The sequence below is a fragment of the Drosophila bipectinata genome, chromosome 3L (assembly GCF_030179905.1).
Source record: "Drosophila bipectinata strain 14024-0381.07 chromosome 3L, DbipHiC1v2, whole genome shotgun sequence".
Lineage (NCBI taxonomy): Eukaryota > Metazoa > Arthropoda > Insecta > Diptera > Drosophilidae > Drosophila > Drosophila bipectinata.
Window position 1 is genome coordinate 25,625,302 of NC_091738.1, and position 21,276 is coordinate 25,646,577.

The 21,276-nt window shown below is 42.2% G+C and overlaps 1 protein-coding gene across 8 annotated transcripts in view; it reads left to right on the forward strand.

Annotated features, from left to right (window-relative positions):
• The window catches only part of nAChRalpha4 (nicotinic acetylcholine receptor alpha4), a 270,245-nt gene extending 250,618 nt beyond the window's left edge, over positions 1 to 19,627 (forward strand). For 3 of the 8 annotated variants that reach the window (XM_070279509.1, XM_070279508.1, XM_070279514.1), the window contains 3 exons: positions 9,753 to 9,998; positions 12,040 to 12,304; positions 18,577 to 19,625. In XM_070279509.1, the coding sequence (XP_070135610.1) occupies positions 9,753 to 9,998; positions 12,040 to 12,237 (444 nt within the window). In that variant the 3' untranslated portion in view covers positions 12,238 to 12,304; positions 18,577 to 19,625. Of the gene's footprint in view, positions 1 to 9,752; positions 10,003 to 12,039; positions 12,305 to 18,576 lie in introns of those variants that run through there. The other 5 variants (XM_070279512.1, XM_070279513.1, XM_070279507.1 and 2 more) reach the window with 4 other exon arrangements.
• Positions 19,628 to 21,276: the final 1,649 nt, after the last annotated feature.

Below are 21,276 nucleotides of genomic sequence, written 5' to 3' on the forward strand. Positions count from 1 at the left end.
GGTTTTCCATCCCCAATTTTTTTACACCACATAACTTTTCCGTTTCCGCAGTTACACATTATCGACGCTCCACTGTGCCAACATATGCCCACATGCCCTTACTTATATCCGTACCTGCAGGCATTTCCACATATCTCCAAATATGTTCTGCCTCCGATTTCAGGAAATATATAACCGATAAAATTTAACCATACAGTCCACTTCTCGACGTTCCACTGTACCATCGTATGCCCACATGCCCTTGCCCTACTTGCATGTATGCCCATATATTTCTCAATATTTTCTGCCTCCAGTTCCAGGAAATATATAACCAAACAAATTAAAAAAAAAAAAAAATCAATTGATTATAAATTTATTTATTTATATTTATAACTACAAATTTATTTAATTCGTATTTTTCCGTCCGAGCAAAGGGCCAAAGTTTTTTTAATTTCCCTTTCCGGCCACTCAATAATTAAGGTCAAAAATTTAATTATCGAAAGAGAAAAAAAATTATAATTAAATAATTTAATTGTCAATCGGCTTTCTGGACCTAGCCGCGGTTTCAATTCCACCGTTCCAGCTTCGGGTTACTTAACCGCCATTGATTAAAAATTGAAATTCTCAACTCCACCCGTCTGTTTCCAAAATAATTAAATCCGACAATTAGGCAAAAATTAATTATTTATTCTCTCTCTGTGTTAAATTTCGCAAATTCGAAAATAGTTAGGAATTAAATATTTACGTACGAGCCATACTGGTCGAAATATACATATATCGACAGTCATCAATTATTTTTCCGAACGAGCACGAATTTTCCGGTCCTTTTCCATTTTCCGCTCCGGCATTTTTCCTAACCTTACTCCTACTCTGCATCTGGCAACATCCGCCTAGAATCTCGACAAACCTTGGCCCATCTGGGTTTTTTTGGCTTCCTGAAGTTTCTCCCACATCCGAATTGTGCCGTTTCCGACGTTCCTCTCGACATCGGCGCTAATAATTCCCACTTGGCTTTGCAATCGCATTTCGTCCGAGATCTCACAGGGCTCATCACATTAGTGACCGGCTACCGCTTCGTACGAGCCACCTATTGCGCAAGTCATTCGACAAGCGCTGATCAGCGAATTGGTGTCTGAGAATGCCCACGGGAGACGACCAAAAGCCACGTCCGATCCCAACCATCCGTTTGGAGAGATCTCGATCCGCTTCTCCGCGGACGCCTCTTTTAAAGCCTAAGGCGTACAGTGCCATTCCAAGGGCGAAGAGTGACGAATCCGTCGACACGAGCTCCGGTCCTTCACAGAGGCAGACTCGTTCCGTTGCAAAAATGGCTCAAAGTGCGGTCGACGTGGCGCTGAAGAAGTTCATCGCCACTTCAGATCGAGTTAGCCAATTTGAGGCCAACATAAATACTCCGGCCGCCAGAGAAACGGAAGTGGGCTCCCAATACATGTGCGAAGTCCACCGGGACCAAATTCGGGCACTGTGGGAGAAGGTGGAGAAAAGCTATGAGAGCTGCTCCGATTTGCTAGCTGAGTCCGACGACAATGCGGCCATCTCGACAGTGCTGGAAGCCAAGTACAGCTACTGCTACTCCGTCTATTCGAGGTGTATTGCCCAGCTTCGAGAGAGAATTGCTTCCCATACCACTCCGGCTTCCGTCAACGTTCACACGCCCGCGTCTACAGGCTGCCGGTTACCTCCGGTGGATACCGAGGTCTTCGCGGGTGATTATCTTCGGTGGCCCACCTTCCGAGACTTGTTCACGGCCATTTACATTCAAAACTCGCGGCTCACCCCGGTAGAGCGGTTGTTCCACTTGTTGTCCAAAACAAGTGGTGACGCCCACGCTATTGTTTCCAAGGCTCCCCTTACCCATGAGGGTTTTGCCGTCGCTTGGCAAAGCCTCACAGACCGCTTTGAGAACCGGCGGCTACTGGTCAATAGCCAGTTGAAAATCCTTTTCAACCTCCAGGCTATTTCTCAAGAGTCCGGGGTGGCGCTGAAGGAGCTCCAAGCCACCATTCAGAGTTCTCTGACAGCCCTAGCAATGTCCGCCATCAATGTTGAGGCCTGGGACTGCCTCCTGGTGTTCATGATTTCGTCAAAGCTCCCCAAAGTCACACTTTCCATGTGGGAGCAATCCGTTCATAACAAGGCCGAAATTCCAACATGGAAGGAATTAGACAATTTCCTGACAGAGCGCCATCGCACTCTGGAAGCAATCGATGACGTCAGGCCTAGTAGCTCCGGGCAACTTCCGCCAAGGTCGGGAACTCCTACTGCCCCCGCTCGAAGGCTCCATTCATACGAGACTCGAGTGGTTCCGGGCCCCAAGGGTTGCGATCTCTGTTCGAGGGAGAACCACCCCATTCGCTTATGTCCGCGGTTCTTGGAAATGGACGTAAATGGGCGCTCGGACTATATTAAAAGGAAGCAGCTGTGTTTGAACTGTTTTGCCCGAGGGCACCAGCAGCGAGACTGCACGAGCGCCCATACTTGCTTCACATGTCACAGCCGGCACCACACCCTTCTGCACCGCGGCAATCCGTTCGCCACCGCTCCAAGTCCGCCTACGACAGCAAGGGCTCGACCCGCACAGACTGCCAGAAGCACAAACGGCTCAGAGGATCAGTCGGATGTGCAGGTGTGTTTCGCTTCCGGGTCAGGGGCCGTCCTACTAGGCACGGCTCTTATCAACGTGTGCCACTTGGGGTGCAGCTTCCAGGCACGAGCTCTGATAGACTCAGGGTCCGAAGCGACCTTCATCACGGAACGACTGTTCAACATCGTCAAACCACCCTTCAAGACGATACAAGCCCAAGTTTCCGGCCTTAATCAGACCATTTCCGCGCAGTCTACAAAATTGTGCCATTTCTCCATTCGGTCGCCGTCTAGACCTGGGCTACAATTAGAAACTGCGGCCTACGTTCTGCCGCAGTTGGCAGGGAATCTGCCATCATACCCGATTCCGCGAGATCGTCTCAAGGGGCTGCCCGACATTCCTCTGGCGGACCCCAACTTCTTTGAGAGCTCCCAAGTCGATGTACTAATAGGAGCGGACATTCTTCCGTCCATTCTCCTCAGTAATGCCAAGCCTAACATATGCGGGTCGCTTCTCGGTCAGGAGACCATTTTTGGATGGGTGCTGACAGGACCATTATCTCCAGCCAATCCCCGCAGCGTGTCCGTCTTTTCCACACGAGTTGCCCCCAGCCTCGGTGACTCACTGGATCAGCTCCTCACCAAATTCTGGGAGGTGGAAGATGTGCCCACACCGATAAGTTCGGAATCGGATTCAGTTTGCGAGCACAATTTTGTCCAGACGACGAAAAGAGACGAGTGTGGCAAGTACGTTGTGACGCTCCCCTTACGCGACCCCGGGCAGAAGGGTTCCGAGCTAGCGGCTTCACGGTCCTTTGCCCTTGCTCAGTTTCTGCGTAATGAGCAGCGCCTGAAGAGGGACCCGCCCCTTAAGGCCCGCTATGACTCGGTAATTCAGGAGTACATCGACTTAGGCCACATGACCGAGGTCTCTCCCGCGAGCAATTCCGCTACCTACTATCTACCACATCATGCAGTCTTCAAGCCCGAAAGCACGACCACCAAGGTGCGAGTGGTCTTCAATGCTTCGAGCCCGTCCGCAAACGGGACCAGTCTGAACGACATTCTTTACGCGGGCCCGGTCTTACAATCCGACCTGACGATTCAAATCCTAAAGTGGCGGTACTTTAAGTTTGTCTTCAACGCCGACATCGAGAAGATGTATCGGCAAATTTGGGTAGACCCCAAGCATACTCCGCTCCAACGTATTTTGTTTCGCAATCCCGATGGGGATATCCGCGACTACGAGTTGAAAACGGTCACCTTCGGTGTCAATTGTGCCCCGTTCCTGGCGATCCGTGTGCTGCGACAGCTCGCTGACGACGAAGAGTCGAAGTATCCGCAGGCAAGTCAAATTATCCGGCAGTTTATGTACGTTGATGACGTTCTCGCGGGGGCAGACTCCAAAACTGAAGCCCAAGCTTCGATTCGGGAGCTGAAAGGGGCCCTAGAGTCAGCAGGGTTCCCACTTAGGAAATGGACGTCGAATAACAAGGCAATCCTGGCCGACATTCCGATCGATCACCGTCTCCGAGCTGACTTTCTCGACATCGATGCAGAAAGCACGGCCAAGACACTCGGCGTGCGGTGGAAAGCGACGACTGATGAATTCTTTTTTGTCCCGCCAGAATTGACTTCCGGCTCAGTTTTCACAAAGCGCCAAGTCCTCTCCCAAATTGCCAAATTGTTCGATCCAGCAGGTTGGCTCGCTCCTTTCATTGTTCGGGCAAAAATGTTCATGCAAGACATTTGGCTTCTGGATCTAGGGTGGGATGACGCCCTCCCTCAAGATTTCTGTCAGCGATGGGTTGACTTCCTAAAGAATTACTCGGTGCTCGATCAGATTCGTGTTCCTCGATGGGTCGCGTTCCGACCACACCTAAAGGTCGAACACCACGGGTTCTGCGACGCTTCACAGAAGGCGTACGGCGCAGCAATTTACGTTCGTGTCGAAATCGGGTCCACGGTAATAGTGACCCTGCTGACTGCAAAGACTCGAGTGGCCCCAGTTAAGACGGTTTCGCTCCCTCGACTAGAACTGTGCGGTGCCTTGTTGTTGTCCGAGATGGCCACCGCCGTTCTGCCACAAATGCCAGGGGCCGCGTCTGCCCTATACTGTTGGACCGACTCGACTATTGTCCTCGCGTGGCTGCATAAGCCAGCGTGCCAGTGGACAACGTTCGTGGCCAACCGGGTGACCAAGATCACCCAGTTCACCGACGTGCAGAAATGGGCACATGTCCGCTCCGAGCATAACCCTGCGGATCTCGCTAGCCGGGGCGTAGCTCTCCAAGATCTGGCAGATAACCAGTTGTGGTGGCACGGTCCTGACTGGCTGCAGAGGCCTCGCAGCGACTGGCCCACTCAAGGCTATGATACCCCCGTGACTGAACTCGAGAAGCGAGCAGTCAAGGTCCATGTCGCGAAAGTACCCCCCGAAGATCTCCTTGAGCGTTTTTCCACACGCGACAAGGCATTACGAGTCCTTTCCTATGTTAATCGCTTCATCCAGCGCGCGCGGAAGATTCGACTTTCGTTTGAAGAGCACCTGACCGCTAATGAGATAACGTCGGCTGAACGTCTTCTAGTTTCCGTCACTCAGCGCAGACACTTCGTCTCTGAGATGGGCTGCTTAAGCGAAAAGCGTCCAATATCGGCATCCAGTCCGATTCAGAATCTGAACCCCTTCGTGGATTCGCAAGGCCTTATGAGAGCCTGCGGCCGGGTCACGTCCTCTGAGCTTCTCCACTATGACGAACGGCACCCTATTATCCTTCCGTACGACTGTCAGCTGTCTCGACTCCTGGTTCATTTTACACATCGCATCACGCTGCACGGTGGCAGTCAGCTGATGATCCGCCTGATCCGGGCCAAGTTCTGGATTCCAAGGGTGAGGAACTTGGTCAAGTCTGTTGTCCATTCTTGTAAGGTATGTGTCATCCACAAGAAGAAGTTGCAGACGCAACTCATGGGAGAGCTACCCAAGGAACGGACGTCCTTCTCGCGCCCGTTCACGCACACCGGTGTGGATTATGCCGGTCCCTTCGAGATAAAAAACTATACGGGGAGGGCCTGTCTCATCACAAAGGGTTATGTGTTGGTGTTTTGTGTGTTTCTCCACTAAGGCCATCCATTTAGAGCCTACGTCGGACCTTACGACCGAGAAATTTCTTGCGGCTTTCGCACGGTTCGTGTCCCGGAGAGGATGCCCCCGTCAAGTGCAGTCCGACAACGGGAAGACCTTTGTGGGAGCAGCTGCTCTACTATCCCGCGATTTTCTCCAGAGCCTAAAGGGGGCTGTGACTGGTGCCTATAGTCACCAGCAGCTTCTCTGGCATTTCATTCCTCCGGGAGCTCCCCACATGGGGGGCCTTTGGGAAGCAGGGGTCAAGAGCTTCAAGACCTTGTTCTACAAGTCCGCCGCCACGCGAAAATACACCTTTGAGGAGCTGGCTACTCTCCTGGCGAAGATCGAGGCGTGCCTGAATTCGCGGCCACTCGCGCCAATGTCCGAAGACCCTGCTGACCTGCTAGCTCTTACACCCGGGCACTTTCTTGTGGGAGGACCACTTCTCGCCACGGTCGAGCCCGAGATAAAGGGGGACACCAGTTCCATCATCAATCGTTGGCAACACCTCAAGGCGCTTCAGCAGCAATTTCAGCTCCGGTGGAAGGAGGAGTATCTCAAGGAGCTCCATAAGAGGAACAAGTGGCGAGCCCCTACGAGGGACCTCCGCGTTGGGGATATGGTCGTCATCAAGGAAGACAACCTTCCGTCCAATGAGTGGCTCTTAGGCAGGGTTGACGCGGTGTATCCCGGCTCTGATGGCCACGTCCGCGTGATCGACATCCGCACTGCGCGAGGGCTTGTAAAGCGGCCCGTTGTTAAGGTCGTGCTTCTTCCGTTGGACGCGTCCGCCTACCCACAGTGATCAACATTTCTTCCGCTCCAATGTTCCTGTCCAATTGTGCTGTCCCGTAGCTCTGCCCGTAGTTCCGAACCTTCATTTTACACCGATTCTGATCATGTTATTTGTTCCTTTATCATATTTCCGTCAGCCATAGCCAACACGATGTCGCCACGTCCACGCAACACCCAAGCATCGCTGGAGAGCAGATGTACTCGTGGTATCCAATCCTACCGTTGCCGAGTCTGCAATGGAATCCACGCCTTAAAGAAGTGTCGGCGTTTCCTACGCCTTAGCGCCGAGAAGCGGCTCCGAGCGGTTCTTGTGAACCGGTACTGCTCGAGCTGCCTGGCCCACGAGCACTCCGACGGATCCTGTCGTCGGGGTGACGGTTGTAAGACGTGTGGACAGGATCACCACACGCTGCTGCATCTCGTGGAGAAGCCGCGGGCTCGGCGCAAGGCACGCCAAGAGGAGCACCGGTCACGGAGCGCGGGAGTCAGGACACAGAGTGTCACGTCTGGCGCCCGGCCGTCATCCGCCAACTCCCGGCGCGGTTCGGGTGCTCCTCGGCCTGGGTCCGCCACTTTCCGGCAATCCCAACCCGATCCACGGCCACCGACGTCCCGGCACTCGTCGATGCATCCTCGGCCTTCGTCCGCCACTCCTCGATTGCCAACCCCCGCTCATCCGCCCGCGTCATCCGCACCTAGGCAAAGTTCCGCCTCTCGTCGAGGGCCCCCGCTGGACGCGGTCGCTGCGCCCACCCTCTCATCGCTGTTGCAACGGAACAGCGTCAACGTGCTGCCGACTGCACTAGTGCGGATCGACACCGGGACTCGGAGCTTCGATACGGGGGCCCTCATCGACCCATGCACGCCCTCGAGCTGCATCGACGCCTCGCTCGCTGCGTGTTTCCGGCTGCCCACTACCAGCGTGGGGGACGAACAGGTGTGTTCCGCCACCGTGGGGTCAACGACCGATGACAGCGTTCAGCTGGAGGTCATGTTCAAGATCGAGCCTCACGTGCGAGTTCGTACGCCGTCCCGGGAGCTGAGCGAGGCGGTGCGTGCCCACTTCCGAGGCGTGACCCTGGCGGATGAGCGATTCCATCTGCCAGCGACAATCTCCGTCGTCCTGGGTGCAGATATGTACCCACGGATTATTCAACCGGGCTTCCTGAAGATCCAGGACGGACTCCCAGTGGCCCAGAGCACCGTGTTTGGATGGATCGTATCCGGAGCTTGCCACCAACCATAACTTCGAGGGAGCTATTGCAACCCGAGTGATTGCAAGGGGGGCGGAATGTTTAGGTGAGGGGCCGTGGTGCCACTCACCTGAAGAGCGCATCCGCGCTGAAGAGCGCACCCGCGCTAAAGAGCGCACCCGCGCTGAAGAGCGCACCCGCGCTGAAGAGCGCGTCCACACTCGCCCCTCTGTGCCTCTCTTCTCGCTCGTTGGCTGTCGGCGATCTCTTTTTTTTTCCACTAGTTTTAAGTTTCAATCTCATGTAAGCAGCCGAATAAAGCTGAACGCGTGCTTTACACTAAACCTAAAGACGCCCCCGACTTTCCACTTTTCAACCCCGTTCTGGAATCTTTTTGAGGAACCAACGCCCCCCTACACACTTGTAATTTTAGCTCTTCAGGTAAGTGGTTCTAAAATGTGGAAGTTTTAAAAAATTCCATTTTAATAAATAAATTTATAAAAAATATATAAAAAGTTTAGAAACAATGTACTATGAACCACTGCGCCGAATAGGGACGAAGCGGGAGCTTTGAAGAAAGCGATTGGAGTGGGCAAAGGAAAACTACAAAAATACAGATAAGAACCTCTATTGCACAAGAGAAAAAGAAGGAAGGAGCAGAGCCGAGCTATGCTTGGATTAAAATTAAACAAATTATTTATTCCAAATATATCACAGCGCACGCGAAGCAATACGGGGTTTGTTGAAACTAAGTGGAAATTCTCTAAATTGAAGAAACTTTCTATCTTCAAAAATACGAAAGTTGGTATTTCTACCAAAAACCATTTCCGATCGTTCAGTTATATGGCAGCTATAAGATATATTTGACCAAAAATATAAACTGAACTAAGTTCCAGCTTTCTATCTTTAAAAACACGAAAGTTGGGTCATTTCTAGTTCGCGTAGAAACAGACAGACAGACAGACGAACATGCTCATATCCACTCAGGAGGATTAGGAGCTTCTGATCGTGATCAAGAATATATATACTTTATAGGGTCGGAGATGTTTCTTTCACTGAGTTGCACACTTTTGGACAAAACTGAAGGATTACAATGGAACTAAATTATATCTTCAAACATTTTGACTTAAATTCTCAATTCCGTTCATAGAAAACTGCAAACAACTCTTTCGGCTGGATTCTGGCTCAGAGAAGCTTCTTACTTACTCGTTGTCTGGGCTTAGTATTTGTAAAGGCGTTAATAAGGTTTCAAAGGCGAGGACAATCATTCATTTGGTGGAGCCAAGCCCCTCATACCGGAGATCGAAAAATGTGACAGGATAATGATCGGAGAATCCCGTATCACTTCAATTGACTTTACTACATTAACAGCTTATTCGAGCTGTTCCACAAACGCACTTCGAAGATCTCTTGTGTTTTCAAAAGATAACGTCGTAGACACTTCTCTTACTTCAAAGTCTACTGCTCCGGTTGGGTACGCTTTTGCCGAGCCCTGAGCCTGAACCCTAAGCTAAGAATGATCCATCGCGGGCACGGATAATGGGCCCTGCCATGGTCAAACTATGAGAGAGGACTGCCACGTAGGCTGCTTCACTCCCGTTCCCAACAATCCCTACGCCGACGTTACAAGTTTAACCAAACGTCACTCTTGAAGACAACTTTGGCTATTCGATAATTCCATTAATATGCATTACAAGTACGTTAATTTATTCTGTGCTTATCACTTCTTTAAAGTATTTTTTTACGTGTGTTTTCATTATGATTCATGTTTCTAATTGTTGTATTTCATGCACAAGGCGACCAGAAATGCCTAATCGGTGGAAACTGCTATAATGAAATTGCAAGAATTAAAAAAGTAATAAAGGGATTATCATGATGAAAATATGTAACGGCCAAAATAAGGAAAAAAGTAGCAATCAGTGATAAAACTAGATGGAGAATTTACCAAGAAGAATATAATAAATTTGTATAAGTTTTATATACATACATATATACATACGTAATTTTACATACATATATCATAGGCTTATACTAAATTTTTTTTTAAACCTTACAGTCTAACTGCTAATGGACCTTTTGGTGGAAGCTGTCAAGTGCATGGATCTCTTCCACCGCTAACTCATTGTAGCTCTGATGAAATAGGTTCACCTGACATCGATATTATGTCTTCTGGAATCAAAAGTCCGATGTTGACCAATCCTGCATTTTCTCATTCGAAGTGTCCACCCAAAATTCATAAAAGTTGTTTTTGTGTGCGTTTCATAGCTGAACACACCAAAATGCAAGAGGATTCAACGAAAGTAAGTTCAGTTATGTTCCAAAGAAATTCAGAGTTATTCTGCAATCAATTTAAAATATAAGCTTACCCTCGCATCCTATCGTAGCCATCCAATCTTTGTCAATGGAATTCATTCAATTCATTCCTTGAAAATCAATTCTTTCCTAAATAGTCACAATAAAAGATGTTGAAATAAGCACACAAAAGTAGCAAATTAATTTAATGCAAGTTTAAATAAACTCATAAAAGTAGTAAGTTAATTTTTTTACCTTCTTTCTTTTTATATTTTTGGCTTATATTTATTATAATCAGTGAAAGTTAAGACAACGACATTTTTATCGCGCTGTCGCGACGAGAATATATAACAGTGACACTAATTACTGTTACATTCCAGAACCGAAGCTTACAGTGGGTACAGGTACTCGAACATGTGTTGCCCCTCAAAATTGTTCAATTGTGTAACGCGAGTTACGCTTGGTTGGGGGTTCTTTGATTCTTTAGTTTTTGGAGTTCAAATTTTGACGCAATTGAGGAGAGACTGTCCGTGCAAATCACGCGACGCTCTTTGTGCAAATGGGCTATTTTACACGCATTAAGGATAGGGAAGGATACCGCAAGACTGTACAATATTGCTAGAATTGACTACTGCAATGGCAGTCTTACGAAACCGATAAGTTTGTAAAAAGTCTGTAAAAAGCCATTTCTTGTTTATATAGGCTTGACTTTTCTCTAGAAATACCTATTGGAAAGTTTCTTAGGGGCCGTCCATATATTGCGTGACGCGCCTGGGTGGGGAGGGGGTCCGGGTTAACGTCACGGTTTGTGGTCACGGGGGTCTAACCTCGTGTCATGGTTTGTCACGCAGGGGGGGGAGGGGGTCAAAAAAGTCTGAAATTCGCGTCACGCTATTGCATATATTTATGGACGGCCCCTTAGCTGGTTTGACTTTTTTTATGTTCGTGCAGTTTCGTGCAATTTCGGGCGGCAGAATTTCCTACCCTATGCACGCGTACTGTGGAAAAAGAGAGTTTGCCCCCCACTGATATAGAAGAAAGGAATTTCATTATATTAAGTCTACTGAATAGGTTTTTAAGTCTACATTTTTTGTTTGGTAGTAGGTTTCAAGAGGACATGTGCCGTTTCTCCTCATGCCTGTAAGTTTGTTCACGAAGTTGATTGAGATCCGAGTTCCACCAATAGACTTTTCTCTTGTATCCTATACTTATGGTTTGGATTATAGAAAATTTGGCTGCTTAGCGAATAGTCAGCGTCAGATGGGCAACTTTATCTGCAACTGCAGAGTAGTGCGGATGTTATAGGAGAGTTATCCTTGAGTTATATTAAATGTGTTTGGCTGAGGCACTATCGACCTTTATCTAAGCACTACAACAATTTTTTTTTATAAAATTAAATTTTTTTTTTTAATTTACGTTTAAAAATTAAATATAAAATTTATTTAAAAAAAAATAAAAATAAATCTAAAAAAAATGTATAACTTAAAAAACTGTTGAAGCTACCAAAACATACCATCCTTACCATCAAGCATAAAATTCTATAGTACAGTGGGTCTTTGAGATGACGCTTTTAAAGGTCGGAACTTTTGATAACTTCCTTAGTAACTATTAGTAACTTTTGATAGGTGCCATTTTAATAACTATGTTGTTTTTAGATTTAGAGATTCCGGATTTTCCATAGATTTTATTTGTTTATAGTCATTTTATAAGGATCGGCCGACTATATTAACTGAAACTAAAGAAACTGAAAGGAAATTACCCAACTCAAGATTCAATTTTTGAGCAATTGATCCGATTTACCAAATTTTATAAGTACCATAAGTCACCACTTCTTCTATCACCACGTATCACTTTTCGTCACCAAAGGTAACGTCAGTTATTTTTGGCGTAGCACGCCTACTTGTCGGCGATATTTAATCTCGTCAAAATTTGTTTTTGATCGTTTAAATAAAAGTCTGCAAAAATTTTTTTGTTTGTAGGACTTTTATTCTGTTGGTAAAATTACAACTTATCTCTTTAATATTATTTTGTGCATATTTCTTTTTAAAGGTAAAGGAGGATTGGAAGTACGTGGCAATGGTTTTGGACAGACTTTTTCTGTGGATATTTACATTGGCCGTTCTCGCTGGAACAGCAGGAATTATTTTGCAAGCGCCTACATTGTACGATGACCGCATTCCAATTATTGAACAAAAAGCTTTGGATTTTTCTGGAACAACGGCTGGGCGCTGCAGGCCACCACAATAACATGAAAATTTACGAATTCTAAAATGAAAATTTGGATTGTAATGAGTTATTTTTATTTTTTATTTAGGTAATCAACATTTATTAAATAGTTTGCAAATGAGTACTTTAAGTTTGTACATTCAATGTTAAAAGTACTTCATAATTTTTTAATTTCACACATACTTTACATATGGGCAATTCCAGAAATAGGCCTTCCAGAACAGAAAAATGTTATATTGAAAATCATCGATTTTTTCTTTGAAGTTATAACGCTTTTTACAAAACAAGTCAGTGCAATTTTGCCAGCGCTCCGGAGATACAGTGTGTAATAGAAAGGAATAAGCGCAATGGAAAAACAAACTATTGCTCCGGAACACCAGCAAGATTGAACTGACTTGTTTTGGGGTAAGCGTTAGAATTTTGTAATGGAATTGATCTTATTTTACTCAGGATTAACAAGAAAATATTGATGTGTGTCAAAAATGACACCATTTCTTGTAAGTTGTACCGAAAAATGCCAACAAAGTCCGAAAAACACGACAAAAAAAGCCAAAAAGCTCAGTTTTTTAAGTAAAAGTTTTTAACTTTACTAAACATTGACATTTACCTATTAGTAAACATTTAACTATTGAAAAATTTTAAATCGGTTTAAAATTACGCGATTAGGAATTGTTAAGCTCAAAAAAGTCCGGAAAAACTGTTTTTTCTAAATAAATCCAAATTTTGAGGGTGTTACAAATATTTCAAACAGCTAATAAATTAAATATTTATTTGATATATTTATATCTAATAAACAATTCCTACTATGTCACTTTTTAAGTTCCTCCAATTTTTTTTTTTGTCGCACTGTGTTATTAAAGGATATATAAATATACTTCTATGCAAATATGCATTTACATTTATAGATACATGTTTTTTTTATTAAAAAGTTTTACCATCTAAGGGACTATTTTATTTATTTTTTTCTTTTTCCCAGTTTTGTTTACTAAAATTTATAACTATTTAGTTCCAATTCCGAAATAAACTCCGTTGGTTCCGAAATTTGAAGGAAATTCCGTTCTTTAATCAGTTTAAAAATTGCGAAAATATTTGCAAACAAAAGTATTAAACTAAAATTATAGTAATAAATAAAATATTAATATATTACATTATAAGCATTAACTCCCAATTTTCGTACATTTCAATTCCTAATATCATTTTTATTTCAAATTCGATTTACCGATTTTTTAATAGAGTGGGTAAAACTGTGGGTTCAAGTGACAAATCTAATATTTTTAAATTTTTGTAAAATTATAAGGCTTATTACAACCCATAATCCCTTAGTACAATGGTATATTGTATTTAAGCGGTTCCTGATTTTGGTTTTGGTTTTGAAACACAGTAAAATACCATTCATTATAAGTAGTTATTAGCAAAAAAAATTTATATTTATAAAAATAAACAAATGAAATTATAACGATTTTCCCAAAACAAGTCAGTCCAATCTTGCTAGCGTTCCGGAGTAATAGTGTGCCGTTCCATTTCCATTATTCCTTTCTTTTACACACTTTTACTCCGGAGCGCTAGTAAAATTGCACTGACTTTTTTTGGGAAAAGCGTTATAACTTCAACAATTTTCATAATTTCCTGATGAAGTTGGTGTCGTTTTATTTAGAATTAACGAGATAATATTGATATGTCTCAAAAATGATACCATTCCTTGGAAGTTGTACCGAAAAAATGGCGTCAAAGTCCGAAAAACACTACAAAAATTCAAAAATGTCAGTTTCTTGAGTAAAAATTTTATACTTTTTGTTGAAATAAATTAAAGGTCTATTTTTTTTCAAAAAAAGCTCCAACATTTAACTATTGAAAAACGGCAAAAAATTTTAAAATCGGTTTAAAATTACGCGTTTAGGAATTTTTAAGAGCAAAAAATTCCCGAAAAACCGTTTTTTCCAAATAAATCAAGATTTTGAGGGTGTTTGAAAAATTTCAAACATGGTTTTATACTATACTCAATACTATGAACCATTCCTACTAGGTCTCTTCAAAAGTTCCAAATCACTGTCGCACTGTGTTATTGGTATGATTTACTGCGGACAAGAAACTTCGATCACTGTTCTCAATACAGGCACACTCTTCAAGATCACTCTCTCTTGCTGCTCTTGCTGCTAGAATCCCAAAATCTTAGTTTTTAAAGCAAGAAGGGACTGTCTCTTTTCGAAAGTTTTCTATAAAAATCATTTTTAATTTACGTTAAGAAGTGAATTTTACTTCTCTTACCTTTTTTACTGCTACCTGAGTGACAGCTTGAGATAATAAAATTAGGTAATTAAAATTAGTAAAAAATTAAAATTAGCTTTAAAACTTAAGCTATTATTTGCCACTTTTTGAACGATATTAAATGTTTCTCAATGGGAGATTATGTTGGTGGTTTTTTTATAACTACTTTTATGAAAAAAGCAGTCTAGGGCATTTGTAATTCTTAATTCCTTTTTTTAGGTTATGTAAGGTTAGGTTGAGTTGGCGACACAGGTGGCCAGTTACAACCTCCCGCATCCATTTGAGTCACTGCATAGATAAGGAATGCTTCCTTTTCTGTCTAATCGAGTGATAATGCGGCTATCCTACTTTAGGTGACTTGGGGTCCTATCCGGCTTTGCAAACGAAGTCTACTGGACCGCGTAGAGCGATCTTTGTTGGGTCAGTCAGGTCCGTAAGAAGCGAAATTTTTTAATTATTTTAATTATTTTTAACTATAACTAGTTGAAAAATTATTTTTAACTATTCCGTAGTTGAAAAAAATTAGTTTTCTAAATAATAGTTTATTCCATTTATCTATTTTCGGAGACAAACCCCATTTAAGCCCAATATCCTTCCGATAGGTATAGGGCGTGATTGTGTGCTAAAGAGCATTGTGTGCTCTATACAAATACATTGTGAGCATTGTACGCTCAATAAAAATACATGCCTTCCATTCCATTCTCGCTCCAATGTATTGGTAATTTTTTGCTTTGGTATGGCAGTTTGCTTTGTCGTATGGGCACCCCTGTTCTAGTGAATAGGAATAGTTCGTTATTGAATAGATTAGCCCAAAGCCCTTGTAGGCAGCCACGAGATACGCAGACCTGCTGGGTTCCAAACCAAGGGTTTTTATTTAACAATGCAAAATGCTCTTGTTGTTGCTCTTTTTTATAAACGGTACTCGTAGAGTGCTAGGGTATATGGGTTTCGTTTGAATGTGTGTAACATAAAGGAATAATTTCCCCATAAATTTGGTATAAAGACCAATATCCACTAATAATACTCACGCAGCGCAGTTGAAGTTGGTTTTAAATTTTTCATGCCCCCTTCCGCCCCCACAAATTGCAAAATTCTGTAGCGCAAGTACGTGAAGGTTTTTTGAAACTGCGTGGGCATTGTAAGAGTCACCATGCCAAATCCTATAGCTTTATCTCTTATAGTCTCTGAAATCCACACATTCATGCTGACAGACGGACAGACATGGCCATATCGACTCGGCTGTTGATGCTGATCAAGAATATATATATTTTATGGGGTCTCAAATGATTCCTTTTTTATGTTACATACATTAACACAGGGAACAAAAAACCTTGTTTTTGGTGAAATTTTATACTTTTAAAGATTAGTTAAGGTGTGGGGGATGACATCATAGATGACAAGCAGATATCATACTAAACACGGCTATAACCCTACCTTATTTTTTTAGTGTCACTAATCTTTCAAATCAAATATTTTATACCATATACCATGGTAAAAGCAATTACACCAATTCAATAAACCAAAAAATCGATCAAAAAATGTTTGAACGAAAAGTTGCAATTTCTCTCGTAAATATCCTAATTTGCTAAAGACACGTCGGGGCTTGTTAAAAAAACTATCGTATCATTCTTAAAATAGTCCCAAAAATTGAAACCTGCGTTCACTTCTATAGTTAGTTTCATATTTAGTCACAAATTTCAATAATAAAATGGGCTTAGAAGTTTATTGTTTCTAATTTATTTCAAATAAAAACTCTCTTGACTAGGTTAAACAACGGTGACGAAAATATATCTGCCATGATCAAAATATCTGATATTCATTTTTGTCACGAAAAAGCAATATACATACGATAGTTATATAAAACCACACATTTAAAACTATTTTGACGTAGTACGTGTTGGTATTTTTTTAGTTTTTTAGACGTTCGGAATAAGAATATCCATAGAAAGTCAAAACTTCCTAACTCTAAAAACACCAACAAGTTATCGCGGGTAAAGGTTGCCTAATCTAGGCATTCTTTCTTAAGCGACGTCTATTTTCACGTATTTTTATGTCACCCTGTGTATAAGCTATCAACTGGCTTACCCAGTACCATTGCTTCTAAAGGGTAAAAGCTGCTCTGGAGCTGGTAATGATCCAACTCTGGCAGGATACCTCTTACAGTTGTAGAGGATGTGCCCTGGGCCCTCGTTTACTCCTGGGCAGTTGGGACATGATGCCCGGACATGATGAATATTTTCTGCGTGGCCTGTCTGAGGCATTTGGAACTCCGTCTAGTCCTGAAGTCTTTCTAGCGTCAATTTTTTTTCGTAATTCCAGATCTCCTCGCCTGTAACTGGCGCAAACGGCTACTCATTGTCCGCTGATATAATTTCCTTTTTTTCGGGAGCAGAGACTTCACTTGCAGATATTTTTTAGCTGACTTTTATAGACATATTTCCGGGCCCTCTTAGATGCCTTGAATCTCTCCATTCTGATGATCAGTTCCTCCGTGTCTCTTGCACTTTTAAAACGTCTTCTTGCACACACCAGTCCTTAATCGGTGGATAATTAATCGGTGATTAAGGACCTTAATCGGTCCTGGTTCTGCCATTATACGAATGCTTTTCTAGCAACTGAAGCTTTTCTAGTAACAGTTCTTAAACAAATGCAAAACTACACTTCCCTTTCTATGTTTTTCTATGAAAAAATCTTATTCCAACCAAAATTTCTGAAAAAAAATTTTCTCAGTGAACACATTTTTTTTTTTAAGTTTGGGCTTTCAAGTGAGGCAAAATTAGGACAAATTAGAGAGCTTGTTTAAAATTTCTAGGTGTTAACACTGTCAGTGTGCCGGCAGCGCTGCGGCAGAATTTCTGACCCTATGTACGCGTGCTATGGAAAATGAGAGTTTGCCCACCACTGCAGTATACTGATGATCCTCATCCGCTCGGATTTCTCCTATGTAGGCATGGAGCTGTCGTAGGAATCTGATATTGATCTTGCTAGTTCAGTAACAGCTTCTTCCGGAAATGATGATGGGGTCCAGTCGAGCCATGCAGCTTGCTGCTGGGTGATCTGATTATTTTGCATCTTTTTTTTAAAGCTATTATTGTATTAATACAATCTTTTAAGCCGTTGATCTTAGTTGTTGTGCAGTCGCGTCTTTGATCTCATGACTACCCATGCGCCCTTACGAGGTATAGGGTTCAGAGCCAGATCTGTGTTGGTTAGGTATGGTCCATTAGCCTGCACGGCCAGATTAGTGGCGACGCCTAAGGAGCGTTTTCTGGAGTCTTGCCAAATTTTAGCTGGTCGAGGGCGAAATCTGCATTAGCCTGGAAGCCATTTCAGCGGGAGTTCACTCCGCATTCTTAGGTGCCAGAATACAGCTGTCCGTCAGCCCAGGAGTTGCTCTTTTCCCGCTTGGAATGAAGTCAGCTTTCCAGCTACCTTCCTGGTTATGACTCTTCATCCTGCAGGGATATCCCTCTTACGACTTGTACCGATGGTATTCTAGGCTCACGGCCGGGCGGAAGATAGGGGTGAGTTAGGGGTTTTGGGATTATTGGCCTAAGAGTCATCATGGTTATCATCATATACGGATGCCACCAAGATCTAGCACTAGGCCAGTCGCGCCGGCGAGTATGCCACTGCGCCTAGTTACTTGGCTGCGTTTGGGGGGCCCTTCATGGTAGCGCCATCTTGTTTTCATGACTTGATCAAAAAACCCCTTCTTTCACCGTTGCTTCACACGGTCCACTTTTTGTGAAGAGGAGAAAAATAAACGGAGAAACTATCTCGCGGAAGCAGGAAGAGCTACAAAAAGAAAGTATTCTCCTCAACTTTTACCTTAGCATAGGCGCCATCGATCCGGGCGCGTCGGTTGCACCCAGGTTAGTGCATTTCAAGGCTGGCCTCAATGTTCCCGTACAAGTAATTCCTTCACACATACGATGGGCACCTTTTTAAGCACTGTTCTTTCGGCAGGTACTATATGAAAAAAGATAACTGGACAATTAAAAATTGTATTAATTAATAATTATTCTGTTTTTTTTTAACGTTCATTGAAAAGGGTTTATTGAAAAATGATAATAACATACTTATTTTTTTCAGATTGTTCTTCAGAGGAAACCAACATACAAACTCACAAACGGATGGACAAACTCAAAAACATTTTTTCAGCTAAGAAAAAGAAGAAAAGGAGGAGGTGTCAATTGACGCGTATTGTAAATTAGAATGTTGTTGAAGAAAAGTATTTTATTGGGAGATTCCAATGCCCGCAAATTTCTCTCAAACTTGTACACTTTTTTGAAAAAAAATTGACTTATTCAAGCAATACCTTTCGATTGGAATATCATTAATTCAGATCAAACGTAAATAGAACATGTTTAATTCTTCGACTTGCTTGCTTCACCGCGGACTGCCGTTCAAATACAAAATGGTCAATTTAAAAAATGTTTTTTTTTTGTTTTATGTTAGGAAATTTTTTTTTTCTGTGTGTTATCTAGATGTCCTATATAGACACATAGCTTAATGTGTCTTCGTATTTGCGAACTTTTTGAATTTCTGAACTCAGTGCAGTTTTTAATGGTCGTTTTTATACCCCGTACTCGTAGAGTACAAGGATATATTGCAGTCGTGTGAATGTATGTAAAAAAGACAAAAAATCATCTTCGATTTTATAATGTATATATGTATATTCTTGATCAGCATCAACAGCCGAGTCGATACGTCTGTTCGTATGAACGCTTGGATCTCAGAGACTATAAGAGACAGAGGTATAGAATTCGGCATGGAGACTCCTAAATTGCTCTCGCAGTTCAAGCTTGTTTCAAATGTTTGCCACGACCCCTCCGGCTCCCACGAATTATGCATTTCGGTAGCGCTAGTAACGGAAAGTTTTTTGAAAAACTTTTGATGCCAAACTATTTCTATAATATATATATATATATGCATATACTCAGTGCTGTATATATATATATATACCTGAAAAACGTATACATATGGGCTATTCCTGGGGTCGCGAACGTACGTTCGTATGCAATTAGTGCCAAAAAATTAAAGACAAAAACATTTTCTGATCCTTTTTTTTTATTTCCGATAGCATTTGGTGAGTTCTTTTCTTAGTGTTAATATGATTCTAATAAATTTTTCATTTTCATAATATTGGCAAACAACATGTCGGTTTTGGCTTGCTCTAGCAAAATCAAAACATCTGCGAAATGGAATGGAATATTTTAATGCAATAACTTTACTTTTAAAATAAAGGCATGGACCTTTCTATCAAGTCTATTCCCAATTAAATATCTCCATTAATTTTTTTAAATTAAATTCAAAATTTTTTAGTACATTGTACATTTTTGACACTAAAGTTTATTAATGTCAAAACCATTTTTTTTACGAATGTACAATTCGGAAACAAACTTAAATCCAGCTTCCAATGGTATTCCAGAAGGCCAAAATCTTTAATTTTAATATCGCGCTGTGTCCGGTTCAATTCACTTGAATACTAAAAATATGTATACATTCAGTACCCGTTAGAAGGTGTAATCTATTATCAAAACCGGTACTCGTAGAGTACAACGGTTTATCGAATTCATGTGGATGTATTTATTCAGAGAGGGAATGATATCCGACCCCAAAAAAAAATATATATTTTTGATCACCATTGATCAAGGTCAAGGAAGGTATTTTGAAAAAGTTTTGATGTTAAACTATTTCCATGGCTAATTTACATCTGATATAAATGTTATAGCCTATTGAGCCTATTTTTAGAGGAGTTATAGACATTTAAAAAAAATTCTTGTACTAACGTGTTGAAATTTTGAACTTGGTGACTATAAGAGATGGAGATACCCGATGTAGTACTTGAATTGCTACGGTATCCACGCAGAACAAATTTTTGTCAAAATTTTGACCCGAACCGCCCGCAAAGAGAAAAAATCAGCCTAATGGGACTATTTTTATAGGAGTTAAAGACTTTTGATTCTGATTTCCCACTAAATGTCTCAAGATTTTTTTCCGGAGTACAAAAGTTTGCTACTTGCATTCTTTTGCTGAGAATCCGGGCGGAGCCAAAGTTGTTATACCTTTTCAGTTAGGATCGGATATATTTCGCAAATATTGTATATCGTTAGCCGATGCTTATGAAATTGGAAAAAAAATATAGGAAATGTTCAGCCTTCTTTTAGATCGGAATCTATAGGATAAAATCATCCGATGCCTATAAAATTTGTTAGGTTGAATCAATTAGTCTTTAATGTGGTCCATCCATTATCCCAAGTTTCTTACTTTAAATACACCAGAGTTATGGCATCAGTTATGTATATGGGAGCTATTTAGTCGGCCGATTCCGGCTGTTCCGAGTAACCTACTGCGTGCAAAGGAAAGAAGGATGTTTGCAAAGTTTTAAGTCAATTTTAAACTGAGAATAGTTTACGTAAAAACAGACAGACAGACAAACAGAACGGCAGTTGGACATGCTTATGTTATATCGACTCAGGAGGTGATCCTGATTAAGAACATGTATTTTTTATAGGGTCGAAGATGTCTTCTCTGCATTGTACACTTTTGACCAAAGATAAAATACCCTTTGGAAGAGTCTAACAAGATTATATTTAATTAATACGTGTTCTTTCCTTGTATAATGCTAAAATGCGAAAATTCAATTACATGATCGTTTTTATATGAACTAGAAACAGCGTAAAACAATAAACATATTATAATATACATACACATATAAAAATAATAAATTGAACTATTCTACGTCGAGTTTTAGGTTTCTTATACTTATGTATGTTTATGCTTTTAAAA